This window comes from Staurois parvus, unplaced genomic scaffold (genome assembly GCF_062004578.1).
Source record: "Staurois parvus isolate SC_StPar_1 unplaced genomic scaffold, SC_StPar_1.0 ptg000819l, whole genome shotgun sequence".
Classification (NCBI taxonomy): Eukaryota; Metazoa; Chordata; class Amphibia; order Anura; family Ranidae; genus Staurois; species Staurois parvus.
This window is the reverse complement of record NW_028318615.1, coordinates 681214-702222: the sequence shown is the minus strand read 5'-3', so window position 1 is coordinate 702222 and position 21009 is coordinate 681214. Positions and strand designations below refer to the sequence as shown.

Genomic DNA, 21009 nt, shown 5'->3' with positions numbered 1-21009 from the left:
CTTTTTTACTTTTAATGCACAAAAACACAATATATTGGCCAATTATTTGGTAAGATATAAATGATACTGGTGTGCCGAGTAAATAGATACCAAACATGACATGCTTTCAAACTGCGCATGCCCCGTGCAATGGCGACAAACTGCATACATTTTTAATATCCATAGGTAACGTTTTAAAGCCTTTACAAGCTACCATTTTAGATTTACAGAGGAGGTCTAATGTTAGAATTACTGCCCTTCATCTGACATGAATGGTGCAACCGTTCTTTCCATACTGGCACAGGGTCAATGCTCATGAACGCAGAAGCGCGCGTGCACAGGGGGCGAGGGTACTTTTTTTAAGTTATTTTGATTTTTTTATTATTTTTACACTGTGCCCTTCATTTTATTTTTTTTATCACTTTTAATGCTATCACAGGGAATGTAAATATCCCCGATAACTTCATTGGGTATTGTCATAGATTCTTTTTTGAGAAATCTGGGGTCTATCAGATTAGATATCTTCTCTGCCCTTACATTATCTAATCAAACCAAGATCTGTGATCAGATGCTTTCCCAATTTACAAATGTCTCTGTTTATATCCTGCAAAACTAAAGTGATGAAATGCTTGTAGCTTCTGATTTCCTAGACTATAGAGATGATTGGCACCATTTTGGTCTCCAATCAGCTCTATGGTCAGCTGGCAGAAACACCGGCTGCATTCTCAGGTTCCCCCAATGGCACGGGACTGCATGAGAAGGCCGTGGAAGGCAGCGGGGGAGGGGGACATCATCTCCCGCTGCTTATAAAAGCAATCCTGCAGCTAATTAGCCACTAGGATTGCTTTTACATGAAAGTCGATCGCCAGCTGAAAATAATGATACCAGGATGATGCCTGCAGCTTTAGGCATCACCCTGGTATAACCATTCAAAGTCCAGTGATGTACCAGTACTGCAGAAAATCGTCCTCAGTAGGAAGCAGGAATGAACAGGTTAAAGCATCAAACAATGATAATGCCTGTAATGTCCCGATAAACAAGAGAGCACAAATGAAGCCAAGTGTCTGTATGTCTGAGAAGGATTGAACCTGTCCTATGCCAAAAGGTAAGGGGGGGCAGAATGTTTGTGTTTCTGTATTACAGCCCACAGAATCCTCCACAATGAAAACGTGACAAGCCGTCCAAGGAGCTTCCATGTGAAGAAGAAGGGGGGGTCAGCGGATGAGACAAAGCATAAAGACACCTTCACTTCTCCCCCAAGGTACCTCTGCCCATTACAGGACATTGACAAAAGGTATTCCATTGAAGTGGAATGACATCATCATTTACCAAAGATCACGGCTTTATTAGACACGGGGAGCCAAGCAACTATTAGAACTCAGAAAGATTTCCAACAAATCCAAGACTTCTCTTCAGGGAAATATAAAGGTGAAAAGTTTCCCAGCAAAACCTGTGAGTGTATCCGGTACAGCCATGAAGGTATCAGGTACGGCTTGGCTACATTTCATAGTGGGAAATAAAAGAATCTGCCATCCCACACTGCTAGTTGGTTTGCCCTATGACCCCTAATTATTGCTATAGATCTCCTTCAGAGATGAAACCCTGTCATTGATTTTATCAGTGAGGTTATATGGTCACAGGTCAATGTGCCAATTAATTATGAGCACTCCCAATCCTATCACAATCCGTGTAACTGCCACGTGATGGAGGAAAGACCGGACTCTATTGAGGTCCATTTCAGGAACAGCCAAATTCCAGATGTTTCCTTCTTACAGGCAACACCTACCTCCACCTTATGTGGACAGGAGGAGAACACCACATGTGTGTCCCCTGAAAGAGTCAGAGATGTCTGCCTGGAAGGGGACGTTCTATTCACCTCCATAGAGAAGATACTGACTCTACTGGGTTCAGTAATCATACACAATTCCTAGCAAGGATTGGAAAGGTGAATGAGGATGTGTTCTTTCCCTTCAAAGTCAATGACCTGGGAAGAACGAAAAAGGCTAAACTGGCTTTACGCCGGGAAATAGTTACATTAGTAGAGATCTACTAAAACAAATGTCTAATCCTAAAGTAGTCAGGTATCCCAACCCTCAGGATCACTGGATCCATGATCTGGATAATGACTCCAAAAGTCATAATATTATTGCCAAATGCATGCTATCCATTTCAGTTGGGGGTAAAACGGCCAATCATTTATTCCTGGTAATCACTGAGCCCCGGTATCAGATTTACATTGACAATGATCTAGTACATCGCTTTGCCATACACACGGATCTGGTGAATTGCACATTGTGGACCAGATTAAAGGGGATCTATGTAAATGTATAGATGAACATGAAGCCCTTAAATCATCCCAGATAGTGCCATATGCAGGAAACATATTAGTACCACATGATGTACCTATACAGGTACAAAAAGGACAAAAAGAATCCTGATGCATTTATATGTCTCTCAAATAAGATGCAACAATCAGGAATTTTGGTAAATCCTACACCAATGGTGAATATCCAGTCATTGAAAACCCAAATAATTATTAATAATGGAGCCCCAAATGAAATCTCTTTGCCCAAAAACACTATAATTGGTTTGGCTTTAGATTCCTATTCTTGCACCTTTGGGGTTCATAATACAAGTATTGGCCTTATTCCTGAACAATACATTACCGAGGAACAGATATCTGAGCAAACATTTCATTCTTCTCCTGAAGGATTGCTCACCATTCGCTCAATGTCTGCTTTCCATTCTGAGATAGGTACTTGTAAGGTGGAGGAATCCTCTCTTATATTTAATCCTCCTCTTAATGAACAAAGGAATATCATGACCTCACTGACAGGCTTGAGGAAGACGATGAAAATGTAAATATCCTTCACTGATGGATGATCTAATGACCCAGAGCACCAACGGCTAAATGAAGTCCTTATGGGATTCCAGGATATGTTTGTAAAGATTCTTATGACTGGTGTTACAGACATTCACATAGCCGGGATCCAGACTGATCCTGATGCACCTCCCGTCTATATCAAGCAATATGGACTTCCTCTAGCGTGTTACGATTCGTTGTCAGAAATCATAAGGAACCTTACAGAGAGGTATGATAAGACCGGTGCACAGTTCTTATAATAATCCTGTCTTAGGGATCCTTAAACCAAATGGTCAATGGTGTCTGTGTGCCGACTTCACACAGCTCAACAAATGTGTATATATGTCCGGCTGACCCCTCCCATATATTGACCAATGCTTGGTACAGATGGAGGGAGCCAAGATCTTTACTGCGCTGGATTGTGCCCAAGGTTATTGGACAGTCAGGATAAGTCCTGGAGACCAATGCAGACTGGCCTTCACCTTGGATAAAGAACAATATCCCTGGACCCGTATGCCTTTAGGTTACATAAACTCAGGCCATGAATTTGCTGGTTCTTACATAAGGCCATGCCTGATGCTGCAGAGAGAGGAAATGTAACATATGTGGATGATATTTTATTGAAAAGTACTTCTGTTGAAAAGCATATCCAAAACATGAGACGGGCTAAATCAGCTGAGAGAGGCAGGTGTTACAATGTCATTACAGAAAGCCAATGGTGCCGTACCAAAGTCACCTTCCTTGGACATGAAGTGACCTCTGAAGGCCTAAATCCACAAAAGAAGAAAGTGGAGGCCGTGATGAAGTGTAAAACACCTCCCAACATCAGTGACGTGAGATCATTTGTGGGTGTGATGAATTACTCACCTACGTTTATTGATGACTAGGCAGAAATCAGGAAACCTTTATTGACATTACTAAAGAAGAATATACCATGGACATGGGGGGGGGGCTCAGGAGCGAGCCATGAATGAGCTGACAAGGAAACTCACCCAAGCCCCGTGCCTGGCTTATCCAGAAGGAGGAAAACCCTTCTATCTGGGAACTGGATTCACAAACCTCAGTATCAATGCTGTACTGGATCAACAACAAGACAATCTGAACAAATCATTGCCTATGCCAGTAATTCCCTGTCACCTGTACACATCAAATCCAATGACTGTGAGAAAGCATTACTAGCCCCAGTCTGGGCCCTTCAAAACTGTAAAAGTTACATTCAGGGTGAGGAAATAATAATATAACTGAACATCAACCTCTGCAATATTTACAAAGTGACAAATCCGAGATGGTAATTTATCACCCAGCAGAATCCCTGCCTGGACATCATCCTCACAAGGATGGCCATTACAAGTCCCATATAAAGGAAATAAAGAGTTGTATCCCGAGGTCCGGCCAACTCCAGGATTGTTCAGCTCCTTCTCATACAGAAGAGCCATTAGATGACTTCTTAGAAGAACAATGATCTTCCCCTTACAAGGCCGATGACGAGGACTACTGTCCATTCCTCCCATGTGTATATATTGATGGCTGTGCTGATCACACCCCCATAGACCAGGAAAGACAATGAGTAGCCGGCATTGGAATCACCCGGACAGGACAATTCCCAAATGTATCAGTAGGGGGCAGTATTGGTGCCAAGAGCAGCCAAGTGCTGGAATTCCCAGCTGTATACAGAACTGTTCACATTGCTACAGACCATAATATCAAGGAGTTTGTTGTCGTCACGGATTCCATCTGTGTGTGGAACAGTTTTGTGGAAGATCTGCCGACTTGGAAAAGAAACAACATGTTCCGATGTAATCAATAGAGTATAGGTGAGCGCACAAAACACACAAATGAGCTGCTGGCATAAAAGGACAGAACCCCGAAATCCTCTGCTAAATGGTCAATAGGTATGCAGCGCTAATACAAAGGATCTGGTGAAAACAATGAATAACTGGAGAAAATCCAGTGACAAGAAATATGGTGAATGGATTAAAACCAAAATAAGCACAAATAAATAGATAAATATTCCACTAAAATGTATAAGTGTAAACATAAATAAATAAAGTGCATAAAGTGCAAAAACGTGCTGATGAATCCATATTCCAGTAAACTCGTGACTGGATGAGAATCGAGATGGTGATCGTTATAACACTTCAAGTATAATAGTGATTCTGGTGACTGGGAAGCAGGAATATTGGAAATAACTCCAGTGCAGGGGCGGACTGACCATTTGGAAACTCGAGCACTACCCGAGGGCCCGGGGTCAGTAGGGGGCCCCATGAGATGCCCCTGGTACCTTTTTCATAGGCTTTTTTGAGATTGGGCAAGGATACAGGGGCCCCATGATCCCCTATTGCCCGGGGGCCCCATGAGTTGTCAGTCCGCCCCTGCTCCAGTGCTCGTGACTTCAGATGGTGATAGATTGGTATGTTCTTGCTCTTACCGGAAGTTATATGCACATGTAACAATACCCTCCAAACAGGACCCTGGTGGTCATCATGGATGTGGTCGGGGCAGAAGGGGGCTCCACTGGCACACACACAGCAGGGGCCACACTCCAGACATTGCTAACGGACCAATCCATTACAGGGAGTGGGGGAGGAACTGCTCCTTAATATCCAATCCAGCCAAGGTACACCGATACTGTCAGATGTTACTCTTCCACCTTCCACGGCTCAGTAATCAGCCACCACACATGGATATTATAGTGTAGGAACTCTGTAATAGATATGGGCAAAGAATCCAAATATTGATGCCAAAAAAATCAAGCTTACATATGCAGTGATAAAGATGGCCGCCAGACCAACATGCGGCCTCGGCGACATGACGTCAGCATGGCAAGGCTCCTCCCTTATGCGTTTCATGCAACAACACGTTATCGAAGGGATAGCCTTGCCGCTGACGATGTCCGCTATTTAGAGCTCCCGCGCGCATGCGTGACGCGGGCGCCATTTTGTGGAATTCTGGCAAAGGAAGCCGGACAAAACTGAACCGCTTAGGGAAAACCACTCAGCCCACCAGGGAATGCAATACAAAGGAATGAATAATAAATGCTGAACAATAGGATGAGAAATAAAGGACACAAATAAGAGCGGCTAAAGAAATAAATGACTGTACATAACGGCCGCCATTTTATTGAAGGATAACAATATTAATTATAGGGATAGTACAGGAGACGGTCTCCATTTTGTTGTAGACCCCTAAAATGATATGGAAAAATGAATGTATATATAAAATAATGAATAATAATAGTCTGCCAATTATAGGGAGTGTGCCAACTGGGATTATAATATACAATGTATACATAACATGATGTCATCAAACTAGATATAGTGTATTGCCATTCACCTGGAGGACTACAAGTGCCATAATGTCATAACAACAAAACTATTGGATTACAGAGCCATTATAATATTAAACAATGTCTGATAAAAAGATACTTTATTATTACAAATATAAAGGATGAAGAGTGTATATAGAAAAGACAATTAACAAAATGTAATATTCAGAGCCAATTAAAACATAAAATATTAAATTCCAAACATATGGAAATAGTAAGACCATCATCTGTATTTAGTGCTCTAGGGCAGGACTCCATTTTTATTCTTCTCCTGCCATCAATGGCCAACCCGGTCCCACACTTCATCCATGTCTTTGGGGGCCTCTGATCTCCTTATGAACTGTTTCTTCCATGATGAAGATCAGCCATGGAGTATATCTGAGGTGTATATCAGGGTGTGCTTCTTCCCCACATGAGAGCTGGGATGTCCAGCAACATTCATCTAGAAGACATTTCCCGCACTCAAGGCACTAATACACCTCCAGGGTTGTGTGGGACCCCTGATGTACAGGAAGACAGGACTTCAGTGAGGAACATTTCCCTCACTCAGGACAGGAAAGTGGCTTCTCCCCTGTGTGAGATCTCTGATGTATGGAAAGATGGGACCTCTGTGAAAAACATTTCCCGCACTCAGGACAGGAATATGGCTTCTCCCCCGTGTGAGATCTCTTATGTCTATAAAGATTGGACTTAGCTGAAAAACATTTTCCACATTCAGGACAGGAATACGGCTTCTCCCCCGTGTGAGATTTCTGATGTTTATGAAGAATGGACTTCTCTGAAAAGCATTTTCTGCACTCAGGACAGGAACACGGCTTCTCCTCTGTGTGAGATCTCTGATGTGTGTAAAGATTGAACTTCACTGAAAAACATTTACCGCACTCAGGACAGGAATGTGGCTTCTCCCCTGTGTGAGATCTCTGATGCCTGGAAAGATGGGACTTATCTGAAAAACATTTCCCACACTCAGAACAGGAAGACGACTTCTCCCCTGTGTGAGATCTCTGATGTTTATGAAGAATGGACTTCTCTGAAAAGCATTTCCCGCACTCAGGACAGGAATACGGCTTCTCCCCTGTGTGAGATCTCTGATGTTTATGAAGATAGGACTTCAATGAAAAGCATTTCTTGCACTCAGGACAGGAATACGGCTTCTCCCCCGTGTGAGATCTCTGATGTGTGTAAAGATTGAACTTCAATGAAAAACATTTCCCGCACTCAGGACAGGAATATGGCTTCTCCCCCGAGTGAGACCTTTGATGTGTGTAAAGATGGGACTTCTGTGAAAAACATTTTCCACACTCAGAACAGGAATACGGCTTCTCCCCCGTGTGAGATCTCTGATGTCTGTAAAGACTGGACTTCTGTGAAAAACATTTCCCGCACTCAGAACAGGAATACAATTTCTCCCCCGTGTGAGATCTTTTATGCACATTAAGATTGTATGTAGAACAGAACCTCTTCCCGCACTCAGTACAGGAGAAGCTCTTCCCTGTTGGAAGGCCGGCCCGGTCCCGCACAGTCTGAGGTTCCTCAGGATACGAGGAATCCGATGGTCCATCTACACTGGGTGGTGCCAGATGGACATTGGAGGGAGCCGGGTTTTCTCCTGGACTATACTGTGTGATGTCCTCATCTTCTACTTTCCAGTCTGGAGACAAAGTGAGACAATCCTCTGAGGTTTTCCTCATCTCCCGGCCATGGACTAAAATACAAAGACAAAGAGGATTACTAGACAGGAGCTGATTGGTTCCCCCAAACCAGGACTCCGCCCACATCAGGCAGCTTGGTCTCTGAGGAGCTTACAATTCCACCCTCAAGGGAACTAGGAAACGGCTCCTCTGATCTCCTACCAGGTTATTTCTTTATTCATGGACCTTAGTCAGAGAGTGAGGAAACAACCAGAACTGTCTTTTATAGGAGGGACAGTGATGAGGGGATTATAGGACGAGGGTCCCCACCCCCTCTATCACTCATCGCCATCTTCCCAACACAAGAAGTACTGCACTTCCTTATTTAGTCCATGATTTAGTCATGAAGAACAGCGGGGCTGAGCCCCACCAGAGGTCAGAGAGTGAGGATAGGGGAACAACCAAGATGAAGACTGGACTGATCCTGAAGACCACCATCATTGGGGTATTGACTCCTCCCTCATTATCACTTTCTGTTTAAGGGTCCAAAGTTGGAGGATGTTAACACATTATTATCACCATGTAAAAGTCTGTGCTCCAATCACATCATCCGATATAAAATGTCCAGCTGGGAGGAAATGGGGGGAACAAAAGAGAATCCATATTATGTGTATATATAGCAGTGGGGGGAGGGGGAGAGCAGAAGTCAGGACTATGGAATGTACAACATAGAGTATATAGTGCAGGGGTCAGGAGTATGTAATGTACAACATAGAGTATATAGTGCAGGGGTCAGGAGTATATAATGTACAACATAGAGTATATAGGGCAGGGGTCAGGAGTATGTAATGTACAACATGGAGTATATAGTGCAGGGGTCAGGAGTATGTAATGTACAACATAGAGTATATAGTGCAGAGGTCAGGAGTATGTAATGTACAACATAGAGTATATAGTGCAGGGGTCAGGAGTATGTAATGTACAACACAGAGTATATAGTGCAGGGGTCAGGAGTATGTAATGTACAACACAGAGTATATAGTGCAGGGGTCAGGAGTATGTAATGTACAACATGGAGTATATAGTGCAGGGGTCAGGATTATGTAATGTACAACATAGAGTATCAGGAGTATGTAATGTACAACATAGAGTATATAGTGCAGGGGTCAGGAGTATGTAATGTACAATATAAATTATACAGTGTAAGGGTCAGGACTCATAATATTGTATTCAGTAATCAGTGGAAGATTAAATGTTTACTGTAGACAAGTTGCAGAGATCCCACACCGCTGCCTCCCATCTCCTGAGACTGCACTCAGTGACTTGGGTCTGAGACACTACAGACATATCCCTCCACCCGGCACAGCCAGCAGACCACAGAGCAAGGAACCCTGGGAGAAATGTTCTGTCAGAGATCCTGTTAGCCCAGGATAAGGGGTAGAAGACCCAATACACATGTCCCAGGTCAATCAACACCTATTGTGAACATCAACATTTTGCTGCCAGCTGAACCCCAGAACCTCCATAAATCCAGTCTAGATACATAAATTGTGTCTGCAGCACAGAGAAGGAAGATTATCCGAGAGAAATCCAGGAATACAGGATGGGGAACACAGCTCAGGAAAGTGACCAGGGGATTACAGGCTGATATCACCCAGTCCCCGCCCTACTCTGGACCAATCAGTGAGCAGTATGGGTGGAGGAATGGATTTAGTGTTCATGACCCACCTGTGCTGATCTCTGTAGGAGTGTCCTCCTCTATAAATGTCCCCGTTATTCCATCCTCCTCCATAGACTGCTGATCATCCCTCACATACGCCTCTTCTTCTTCTGCTTTCACCTCAAATTCTATATCGATTGGATCTCCACTCTAAATCAAGGAAATGAGAGAAAATATCATCTGTAAAATGTGAGTTTTGTTATTGTGATATCACAAACAATCCACACATTGTCTCCATGAGTCTATTTTTTATAACCTCCACCCCACCAACCTTGTAATGATGAGGGATGGTGTGACCTTCCTGTGTGGAATCCCGGGAATACAGAGGACGGGGACATCTCTCTGGTGGGTTCCTGTAGCTGGATGACTCCACCATGGTGTCCTGGTACAGATCTTTGTGTTGCTTTAGAAAGTTTGACTCTTCCATAACCTCATCCTCATCCTCTTTTATCTTTTCTTTAACCTCAGCTTTAGGATCTCTCAGGTTTCCACTCTGAATATATAATAAAAATGACATCAATGGTAACAATGCAGATAATGTACAGATCCTAATGATACTATCAGTGATTGTCCCTCATCTACCTGATGATGGTGAGGGATGGTGTGACCTTCCTGTGTGGAATCCCGGGAATACAGAGGACGGGGACATCTCTCTGGTGGGTTCCCATGACTGGATCCATCTGTAGGAAACACACACACTGACTGAATCCATTGTTTCTATGTGTTTATCAGATGATGGGGGATCTAGGTGGATCCTCCGTACTGCTCTCTCCTTTACAATAAAGTCTCCTCTTACCCGGTGATGTGAGGGGCGGCTGATTGTCCATCATGACGTCCTTGTAGAGATCCTTGTGTCCTTCTAAATACTCCCACTCCTCCATGGAGAAATAGACAGTGACACCCTGACACCTTATAGGAACCTGACACACACAATGATACAGTCACCATCCAGACACATCCCTTGTCTGTTACTGGAGAATGTCCCAGAATTCCCGGCACCGCTCACCTCTCCTGTCAGCAGCTCCATCATCTTCTTGGTGACTTCTAGAATCTTCTGCATGTTGTGTCTCTCAGGGTTTAGGGAGTCACATGGAGGCACTGTGATGGTCATATGATCACCTGACTTCAGAAGAGGAAATCTCTGTATTGAGGAACCAATAAGAATATCATGTTAGACTCCCAGAATCCTCCTCACCTCTCCGGTCAGGTCTGTGTTTTATTAATAGAGATGAGAGTGATGTCATGTGACCTCCCAGAATCCTCCTCACCTCTCCGGTCAGGTCTGTGTTTTATTAATAGAGATGAGAGTGATGTCATGTGACCTCCCAGAATCCTCCTCACCTCTCCGGTCAGGTCTGTGTGTTATTAATAGAGATGAGAGTGATGTCATGTGACCTCCCAGAATCCTCCTCACCTCTCCGGTCAGGTCTGTGTGTTATTAATAGAGATAAGAGTGATGTCATGTGACCTCCCAGAATCCTCCTCACCTCTCCGGTAAGGTCTGTGTGTTATTAATAGAGATGAGAGTGATGTCATGTGACCTCCCAGAATCCTCCTCACCTCTCCGGTCAGGTCTGTGTTTTATTAATAGAGATAAGAGTGATGTCATGTGACCTCCCAGAATCCTCCTCACCTCTCCGGTCAGCAGGTAGATGATCTCCAGGGTGAGGTTTAGTATCTTCTCAGTCATGTGACTCCGGTCCTCCTCCATCCTCATTGGTGCCATCATGTGATCTATACAGGTCTCCTTGTAGACGGATAACTTTGGGAAATGAAAGTAAGAATGATTTGGATGGTATTGGTCACACAATAATAGGATGTGGATGTGAGGGGGGAATAGGAGAGTTGCTGGATATTTAAAGTGTAACTAAAGACAAACCACTTGTTTCATTTTGTATAGAGTAAGGGAGGGTTATAACCTCTGTCAGGTGTTTTTGCCATCTGCGTCCCATTGGGGAGATTTCCCTTCACTTCCTGTCTCTAAGTCAAAACAAGAAGTGAGAGGAAATCCCCCAAAGTGAGGGAATTCTGGTGTCACCAGAACTAGTTTCCTCATTGGACGATATACCCTCTATTAGTGTTCTGATGTCAACCCAAAATTTGGGGCTTTCTTTCACTCTTGGTTATAATGGTCACCGGGACAAATGGGGGCACAAACCACAATACAAAACTGACAGATGCTCTAATTCCTCTCTAATCTAAACCTAAAAAAAAAAGTTTTACCTTTAGTTATACCTTAAGAACTACCGCCCCCCACGGGAACACGTTTACTTTAGACTGTTTAGTGTTTAGACCCCAGAACTCTCTTGGTCTGCGGATCAGAAATCCCCTTTTCTCTGTTGTGTTTGTTTTGTCTCTGAACTGGTTTTGATGAGTTTTAGATCTGCAGACAAGGAATGATAAATAATTACATAGTCGGTAAGGTTGACTAAAGACACCCGTCCCTCCAGTTCAGCCGCATTGTGTGTATCTGCGTGTCTATGGCACCATCCTCTTCCATATCCCTTACATTGTGTTCCCTAAGAAAGGTTTGTGAATGTATCTACACTCCCCGCTGACACACCAACTGTGGAAGGGAGTTCCACATGCTTACCGCTCTAACAGTAAAGAATGTAACACACAGTTTAACCACTTGACCTCCAGAAGGTATTACCTCTTTATGACCAGGTTATTTTTTGCTGTTCAGCACTGCACTACTTTAACGGCAAATTGCTCGGTCATGCAACACTGAACCCAAATGCAATTGATATAATTTTTTCACACAAATGAAGCTTTCTTTTGGTGGTATTTGATCACCACTGGGGGTTTTGTATGTATGTAACACACTGCATTGTGACTAATTGCAGATTGTTAAATGGCCACAAGATGGCTGTGCTCTGCAGTTCAGCTGACACAGGAAATTGTACAGCAACGCTGAGAATGCTGGGACGTGTATGCTGCAAGCAGGATTTCTTCATTCAGTTCAGCTGACATAGAACTACAGATCCCAAGTCAGTGAGTAAAGGGGCTGGAGCGTATAAAAGGAGAAAAGCCCAGGAGGAGAGGAGAAGAGAGGCAGGGTGCGTGTGAGAACAGAGTGCCGATCCAGGAGGCCTCAGGCTGGATCAGACTGAATCAGAGGATGGAGAAGGGAATTTCCATATTGTTGATTGTTCAGAGAGGCAGGATAGTCAATCCTGCATGTAGGTGGATCGAGTCATCTGCATTGGCACCACTATCTCTATGGGAAGACAGCCAGAAAAGGGGCCCCCCAGCAACAAGGACATCATTTCACACCACTACTTTGAAGGACTGGTGAGAGAGTTCCTAACCCACACCACCATGTGATACAGGTTCCATAGTTGTTGTTGCCGGTTACTAAGTCCAGGATTCTTACAATACAGACTGTCACATAGAGACACAGTCTCTGTAGCCCAATCAGTGCTGCGGCCTATCTACACCAGAAGCCCATTGAAGTATCACACACAGTATATCAGCCCTAATAGATTCTGTTGCCTGATTGGCAGGAACTGGAATAAAGTAAAATCATATTACCTCCGGCCTGTTCTACACAAAGTTCCACCAGCCAAGTCTCACACTAAAGGGACATACTTCTGCTGAAGTCTGCTCTCACCCTCCTCAGTTTGAGTAACCTCCATACCCAAGTAAACTCCTAGATTGCTGCCTTTATTGAAGGGGAACTCTGCTTCCTGTGTCCTCATCACCAGGGAAGGGACATTTACTCATGAAGAAAAGGGATGACCCCTCCACTGTGCACCAACGTAAAGAACTCCACCAAAGCCAGCAGAAGAGTCATTCCTGCATTGGGTGATGGGATTTATATGGGACTTTCTGCTTGTTGAAACCCTCAGAGAGTTAAGCACTGGCTCTGTTTACTGGGAGCCCACAAGGGAGCGAGCCTAACATTCCTAATCTCCCCTTTTCTGCCTGTTTGGGGAACGTTCTCTGGGTAGGAGAGAAACAATAAAACTCTGAGTCCTGGAGGACAATTTGGTCTATTTAATGTGGTATTGTGCTGTAATATGTTGTTTATTTCTCCTGAACGGTTCATAGTTTCTCACATCAGTCGATTCTTTGTGTGTATATTGCTGCTAATCTGACTCTAATACAGACTGATTTACTATTCATTCAATGTTATGTGATTATTGTGTGTTATAGCCAGGGGGGGACACCTGACCAAGGTATTACAATGGTGTCAGTAGGGGTTGTGCTCCAGCCAGGGCTCAGAAGTGAACAGGGAACCCAAAATACTCAGCGACTCTTGAGGGGGTAGTACTACATATAAATGAAAAAGACCAAAATAAAAAAAAAAAAACAATATTTTCTACTTTCTGTTATTAAAAATATCTGATCAAATCACATTTCTTTGTAAATTTAGGCCAAAATGTATTCCACTACATGTCTTTGGAAAACAATCCCCAGTAAGTGTATATTAATTGTTGTGTGTGAAAGTTATAGAGTCTCATTTTATTGTCACAAGGTTTTGAGGAATGAAAGATGAAAATAAAATTATTTTTTTTTTCTTCATTTTCCAAAAGCCTTGGAGGTGTAGACTTCAACTACCAAATGATGAAGCCATTGTTAACCACCTGCAGAGCTAGACATTGGTACAAAAAAGTGTCTATATATTTATGTCAATTGGCTCTATACAATGCTTTTGTTATTTACAAAGCTGCTGGAAGAACTGGATCCTTCCTAAAATACCAGGAAGAGATCATCACGGCCTTTTAGTATCCAGAAGGCACTGTGGCCCCAAAGCCCAAATCCAGATGCAGTTAGCCGGCTGCATGAGAGGCATTTTCCTGTTGTCCTCCCACCTACCACAACACAAAAGTCACCCCAAAAATGATGTGTCTGGTAAACATGGAATAAGGGGAGGAACTCCAGGGTACAGCATGGCACAGTGTAGGGGTCCACACAATTCAGCACAGGACAGGTCTCTAAAGATCATAGGTAGTCAGGAAAAATATATATATATTTTAAATAATGTTATATTGTTACTTTGTTATTGTTAACTATTTGCTTTGCAGGAACACCAGTCAGCTGCAGCATTGATCTGTGTATTCTGACGCTGACACAGATAGGCCTTTCAACAACACCAGAGGCCATGTAAATTTGGACCGTTGTGTCTGAATGGAAGACAGGATAAATACATCACATTTGTCCTTCCATTTTACTCGAGTAGTTCTTCATGCAAAAGCAGAATTCTTCCCCTCTCTAAGTGGGGTGTTACCAAGCCACTGGGGAAAGCCTTTGTGATTAGATCGCATGGTGCCATAGCAGCCAATTTCTTGAAGGAACAAATTTCTAAAAAGTTGCATGCTAGCATAAAGGTTGTCCACGTACAAATGGTACCCCATATTCAACAAGGGTGAAAACAAGTCCCACACTATCTAACCACTGCTCTCCATGTAGTCTGGACATCGGGGGCCATTGCAGCAGAGAACACAGGCATATGATGAATCAGGTCTGTGGGCCAATCAGCACAATTCATTCTTTGTAAGGGCCATGTCAAGGGTTAGGCCCAAAAAAGCTTTAAATTCAGAAACCGTGACAGGTTTGAACTCGAATAGGCTGGCAAACTTTGAATTTGCATTGGCAGAGATGTATTGTTGGGCATAAAGATTGCTTTGGCGCACAATCACATTGTAGAGGTCTTCAGTGAAAAACAGCTAAACAAAATCATGGGGCGTTGTCAAGTTCTCTGTTTCCACCTGAACCCTGGACTGTGAATGGGGGGATGATGGGTGATGCTGAATCTGGGGGAAGCCAATTAAGGTTTGCAGGCACCTCTGGAAGGACACCATGGGCTCTACCGGTCTGTGCTTGAATTTTTGGTGGATGCCATTGCATAATGCTACGAGTGCTAGCCACCTCACCAGCTTGTACTGCACTTGGGACTCACCACTTCACCATGAAATACTGCAGTGCTGATGTATAAAAGGCTAGGAAGTACTAGGCCACTGGTGCTTGTCAATCCACCAAAAGGTAGTGCAGTGTTAGTACTGTCACTGTGCTGCATATGAGAATAATCCTGCATTTCTAGCACCTCAGCAACCTGGGAATGGGGTTGGGTGTGCCTGATCTTAGCAGGGACCTCTTCACCATCATCAGACCTACCTGCTGGGGTGTCACTGCTCTCTACAGGTCCATAATCTGAGCCTGATTCTGATAGTGAGGCTTCCCCTTCACTCTCATCTGTCATGCTGGGAATCCTGTACGCCTCCCTAGAGAACCTTTTTTTAGACATTTTGGACACTAAATTTACAGGTACTTAGTGGTGACTATGGGAAAAAGAGCTCCTGGCTAGCAATCAGGGACTGCTTGTGTGCTAGAAATAAAATGACCTGCTAGTGGTAGGAGAGATCAGGCTCAGATGTTGATGACACTGTGATTTGCAGACAATGTATCAGAGATGGCAGTGATCTGAAAAATTATACTGACATTGCATTTGTTGGGGGGGTAAATGCAAGTGGTGGCAGTGATCGGGGCTGATCCAGCTAACACTGCATTTATGGGGACACCATTCCATCAGGGACACTAGTATAGTTCTGACCGTGACCAGGATACTGGTCCAGAGAAACACTATACTAGTGATCAGCAATTTATAGTGTGACTGTGATAATGTGGCAGCCAATCAGAGACTGGCAGTAACTGACACTGACTGGGGGGGGACACTAACTGATGTCACCAATGACACTAATACAGAGATCTGTGATAATATTGTACACTGTCACTGTACTAATGACACTGGCTGGGTGATGGGTGATCAGGAAAGCAATCAAGGGGTTCAATGTGTGCCTAACAAGTGTATGTGTGCTGATTGTACTCCCAGACTGGATGGATTTTCTTCCTGATCTCAGCTATGAACGGTAAGTGAGATCAGGGAGAAGAAGCAGCCAGATCTTCATGTGTGATCACTAACACCCTGATCTCTGTGCTGTGGTTGGCCACACAATCATTGGTTGCAGGCCTGACCACAAACTCATGCTGTGTCCAACCACAGCGTGAGCAGCAAGGGGTGGCGTGCTCTCCTGTAAACCAGGAAGTTGTTGCTAGGCAAATGATTAAACACTATTTCCTTTGTAAGTGTCAGCACTGCTGCAGCTCTTTCTGTACATCAGAGATGTCCCTTCATGGGGGGATTAGGACACCTCCCAGGATTAGGGCACCTCCTAGGATTAGGACACCTCCCAGGATTAGGACACCTCCTAGGATTAGGACAACCCCCAGGATTAGGACACCTCCTAGGATTAGGGCACCTCCTAGGATTAGGACACCTCCCAGGATTAGGACACCTCCCAGGATTAGGGCACCTCCTAGGATTAGGACACCTCCCAGGATTAGGACACCTCCCAGGATTAGGACAACCCCCAGGATTAGGACATCCACCAGGGTTAGGATACTCCCCCAGATTAAGAACACCCCCCAGGATAAGGACACCCCCATTATTAGGAAACCCCCCAAGATTAGGACACTCCCCAGACATGCAATTTAAAGGTGTTGGACAGTTATAATGTTTCACTTTAACCATTTAAAACCTCCCTGCTCCCGGCCAACTGGATTCCTGCATTGTACATGTCCCTCAGGGTGATTGTCTGACACCCCCTTGTCTATTAGCCCAACTATTGTGCATTGGCTGCCATTGACTTCAGGAAGGATTGAGTTCAGCCAGTTCACTGAGCAACACTGGAACCGAACCCAGGAGAGCTCAGCTCACTCCTATGAGAAGACCACCTCACCACAATGAGGAGAATGTTCCGGCCCCGGAAGTGGGGGAATGTTCTGCCCCTGAAGGGGTTAATCTGGATTCCCACACTATATATGTGTGTATCATCATCTGCTGGAGATAAAAGACGTCACACTGACTATGGAGGAAGAGGACAGACATGACTATGGAGGAAGAGGACGGACGTGACTATGGAGGAAGAGGACGGACATGACTATGGAGGAAGAGGACGGACGTGACTATGGAGGAAGAGGATGGACGTGACCATGGAGGAAGAGGACAGACATGACTATGGAGGAAGAGGACGGACATGACTATGGAGGAAGAGGACAGACATGACTATGGAGGAAGAGGACGGACATGATGATGGAGGAAGAGGACGGACGTGACTATGGAGGAAGAGGACGGACGTGGCTATGGAGGAAGAGGACGGACGTGACTATGGAGGAAGAGGACGGCTGTGACTATGGAGGAAGAGGACGGACGTGACTATGGAGGAGAAGGATGGAGATGACTATGGAGGACGGACATAATGGGGGGTTACTGGGTGTAAATAGAACATAACATCTTATTACCTCCTCTGCTGCCACTTCCACCAATGGCTCCTCTCTACTTCCTGTCTGTACCTGACATCACTTCCTGTCTGTACCTGACATCACTTCCTGTCTTCCATAGAGACTTCCTGTCTGGGTAGAAGTGAGATCCCCACCTTGTGGAGCTCAGAGGAACTGCAGCCCTGAGAACCATCTGGTAGTGTGACCCCGGCCTTGTGCTGGGTGTGTATGGACTGTAGATCCTTATAGAGGGGTCACCTCCACTCCCACCAAGGGGGACAGAAATATATGACTGCTCGGGGGAGGGGTTTTGGACCTCTCTGAGCTCCACAAGGTGGGGATCTCACTTCTACCCAGACAGGAAGTCTCTATGGAAGACAGGAAGTGATGTCAGGTAAAGACAGGAAGTGATGTCAGGTATAGACAGGAAGTGATGTCAGGTACAGACAGGAAGTTCCATGAATGAGGAAGTAGAGAGGAGACATTCCTGGATCTGGTGGCAGAGGAGGTAATATGTAGATGAACCCCTTCAGGGGGAGGAGTTGATGATAATATATTTTGCTCCCAAAGCTGACTTACAGGAAAGACAATAAGACGTCTGTAAGTGAGTGCGGAATGTGTATGACCCCTCCACAGACACGTAGGTGCCGGCCTGATCCGTGGTCACAGGGGCAGTATGAAGACAAGGCGGTTGCCCCACAAGCAGTGATGTAGGAGATAAAATCCTTTATTGGAATCCTTTACACACAATGTAGTAATAACATGACAGCTCCAGGACAGGACAGAGGAACAGAAGACGCGTCACACCAATACAGGCTTTCATGTTCTATGTAAATGGAAGGATTTGGATTTGTCATTTGCAGACACCTCCCTCCAGGGCTGAGTGCCGGGTGGGATGTTATCATGTCTATGTAGGATTGTTTCATTTATTGTCTCATTATATTGTGGGTGACTCCACCTCCCTGCTTGGACTGAACAAATAAAAGGTGTCACTCATCCTTCCTTATCATGCTGGTTTCCATTTCATATATCTGTGACCTGTCCGAGGAACCACATATATTACAGGGATTGTTGTCACTTTATGTGTCATGATATTAATGATGTCATGTTGTTGTATACTTTGTTATCCCGGATTCCAGACAAATCCTTATCAGCTGTTACATGTTATTTAAAGCTGTTCTGGACAAATAAAAATCAGTAATGACTAAGCCTGTATTGGTGTGACACGTCTTCTGTTCCTCTGCACTGTCCTGGAGCGGTCATGTGTTACTACATTGTGTGTAAAGGATTCCAACAAAGGATTTTATCCCCTACATCACTGCTTGTGGGGCCAACCGCCTTGTCTTCATACTTGTCTGTTGCCTGCCCTGACCTTTCTCCTGATTCCTGGATCTCCTCCTCATCTCTCCTCCATATCCTCTTACACAGCTTTTCTCCACACCTGCAGTGACCCTGGGGGGAGGAAACTTGGCACCAGCACGCCGCCAAATCCATCCCCACCATTAGGGGCTCTGGAGACAATTGTCTGCTATTTACACTCCGTTCCTCCGCACGTCACCTGATCACATGACAGCTTACTTCCACAGATTCCGGACAGATTTCTGGATGGTAAAGGTCAAAGTTCACTTCAGTTTAGGAGAGGTAGGACGCACCCAGGAACAAGGATTTAGTTTGTATGGAAGCCGCATATAGAGGACCCCTCAAATCTCCCCATCCAAATGTCCCTCCATCCGGAGTCTGTATGTCCTATGACATCACACTGACCTCACAGCTCCTCCTCCCAATGTCCCTCCATCCACAGTCAGAGAATCCTATGACATCACACTGACCTCACAGCTCCTCCTCCCAATGTCCTCCATCCAGAGTCAGAGAATCCTATGATATCACACTGACCTCACAGCTCCTCCTCCCAATGTCCCTCCATCCAGAGTCAGAGAATCCTATGACATCACACTGACCTCACAGCCCCTCCTCCCAATGTCCCTCCATCCAGAGTCAGAGAATCCTATGACATCACACTGACCTCACAGCTCCTCCTCCCAGTGTTCCTCCATCTGGCTTTTTTTTCTGATGGTCTTAGGATGTCAGCAGGTACTTGCTATTCTCACTAACAAAGTGGGACTGTTGGTCCTGCGTTGTATGTAATGACATCAGAATGCTGCAACAAGCCTATACCCTGCATAGTGTGGGGGTCCTGTGGGGGGAATTATACCTCAGCCTGAAGTGGGGCTTTAATAAAATGGAGACCTGAATGGAGAGATGAGGAGGATTCTGGGAATATCATTTGATGTGACTCTTTGTGTTCAGATGTAGAGTTTTCCTCCTGTGAAGTCTGGAGATCATATGACATCACATTGCCTCCACCTCCCTTCCTGATAGAAGAGAGAAAGAAGAAGAAGATTCTAGAAGTCACCAGAGAGATCACTGAGCTGCTGACAGGAGAGGTGAGCGGTGCCGGGAATTCTGGGACATTCTCCAGTAACAGACAAGGGATGTGTCTGGATGGTGACTGTATCATTGTGTGTGTCAGGTTCCTATAAGGTGTCAGGGTGTCACTGTCTATTTCTCCATGGAGGAGTGGGAGTATTTAGAAGGACACAAGGATCTCTACAAGGACGTCATGATGGACAATCAGCCGCCCCTCACATCACCGGGTAAGAGGAGACTTTATTGTAAAGGAGAGAGCAGTACGGAGGATCCACCTAGATCCCCCATCATCTGATAAACACATAGAAACAATGGATTCAGTCAGTGTGTGTGTTTCCTACAGATGGATCCAGTCATGGGAACCCACCAGAGAGATGTCCCCGTCCTCTGTATTCCCGGGATTCCACACAGGAAGGTCACACCATCCCTCACCATCATCAGGTAGATGATGACAATTATTGGTAGTTGTGATTTATACACAGCATGTTTCTTACAATGAATGTTTTATTATATCTTTCAGAGTGGAATCCTCGGGGATGATAATATTGATGTTAAAGAAGAGTATAAAGAGGAGGATGAGGAGTATGGAGTGATGGAGGAGTTTTCAGAAGGACACAAGGATATGATGGAGCCACCTAATACCAGGAACCCACCAGAGAGATGTCCCCGTCCTCTGTATTCCCGGGATTCCACACAGGAAGGTCACACCATCCCTCGCTATTACAAGGTTGGTGGGATGGAGCATCTAGAACATAGATTCATAGAGACAATGTGTGGATTT

General features: G+C 44.7%; 1 protein-coding gene across 1 annotated transcript in view; it reads right to left on the bottom strand.

Annotated features, from left to right (window-relative positions):
- Positions 1-5935: 5935 nt before the first annotated feature.
- LOC149443977 (uncharacterized) overlaps positions 5936-21009 on the bottom strand; it is an 85146-nt gene continuing 70072 nt past the window's right edge. The window contains exon 5 of the mRNA XM_089655110.1: positions 5936-7531. Within this exon, the coding sequence (XP_089511236.1) occupies positions 6710-7531 (822 nt within the window). The 3' untranslated portion in view covers positions 5936-6709. The remainder of the gene's footprint in view (positions 7532-21009) is intronic.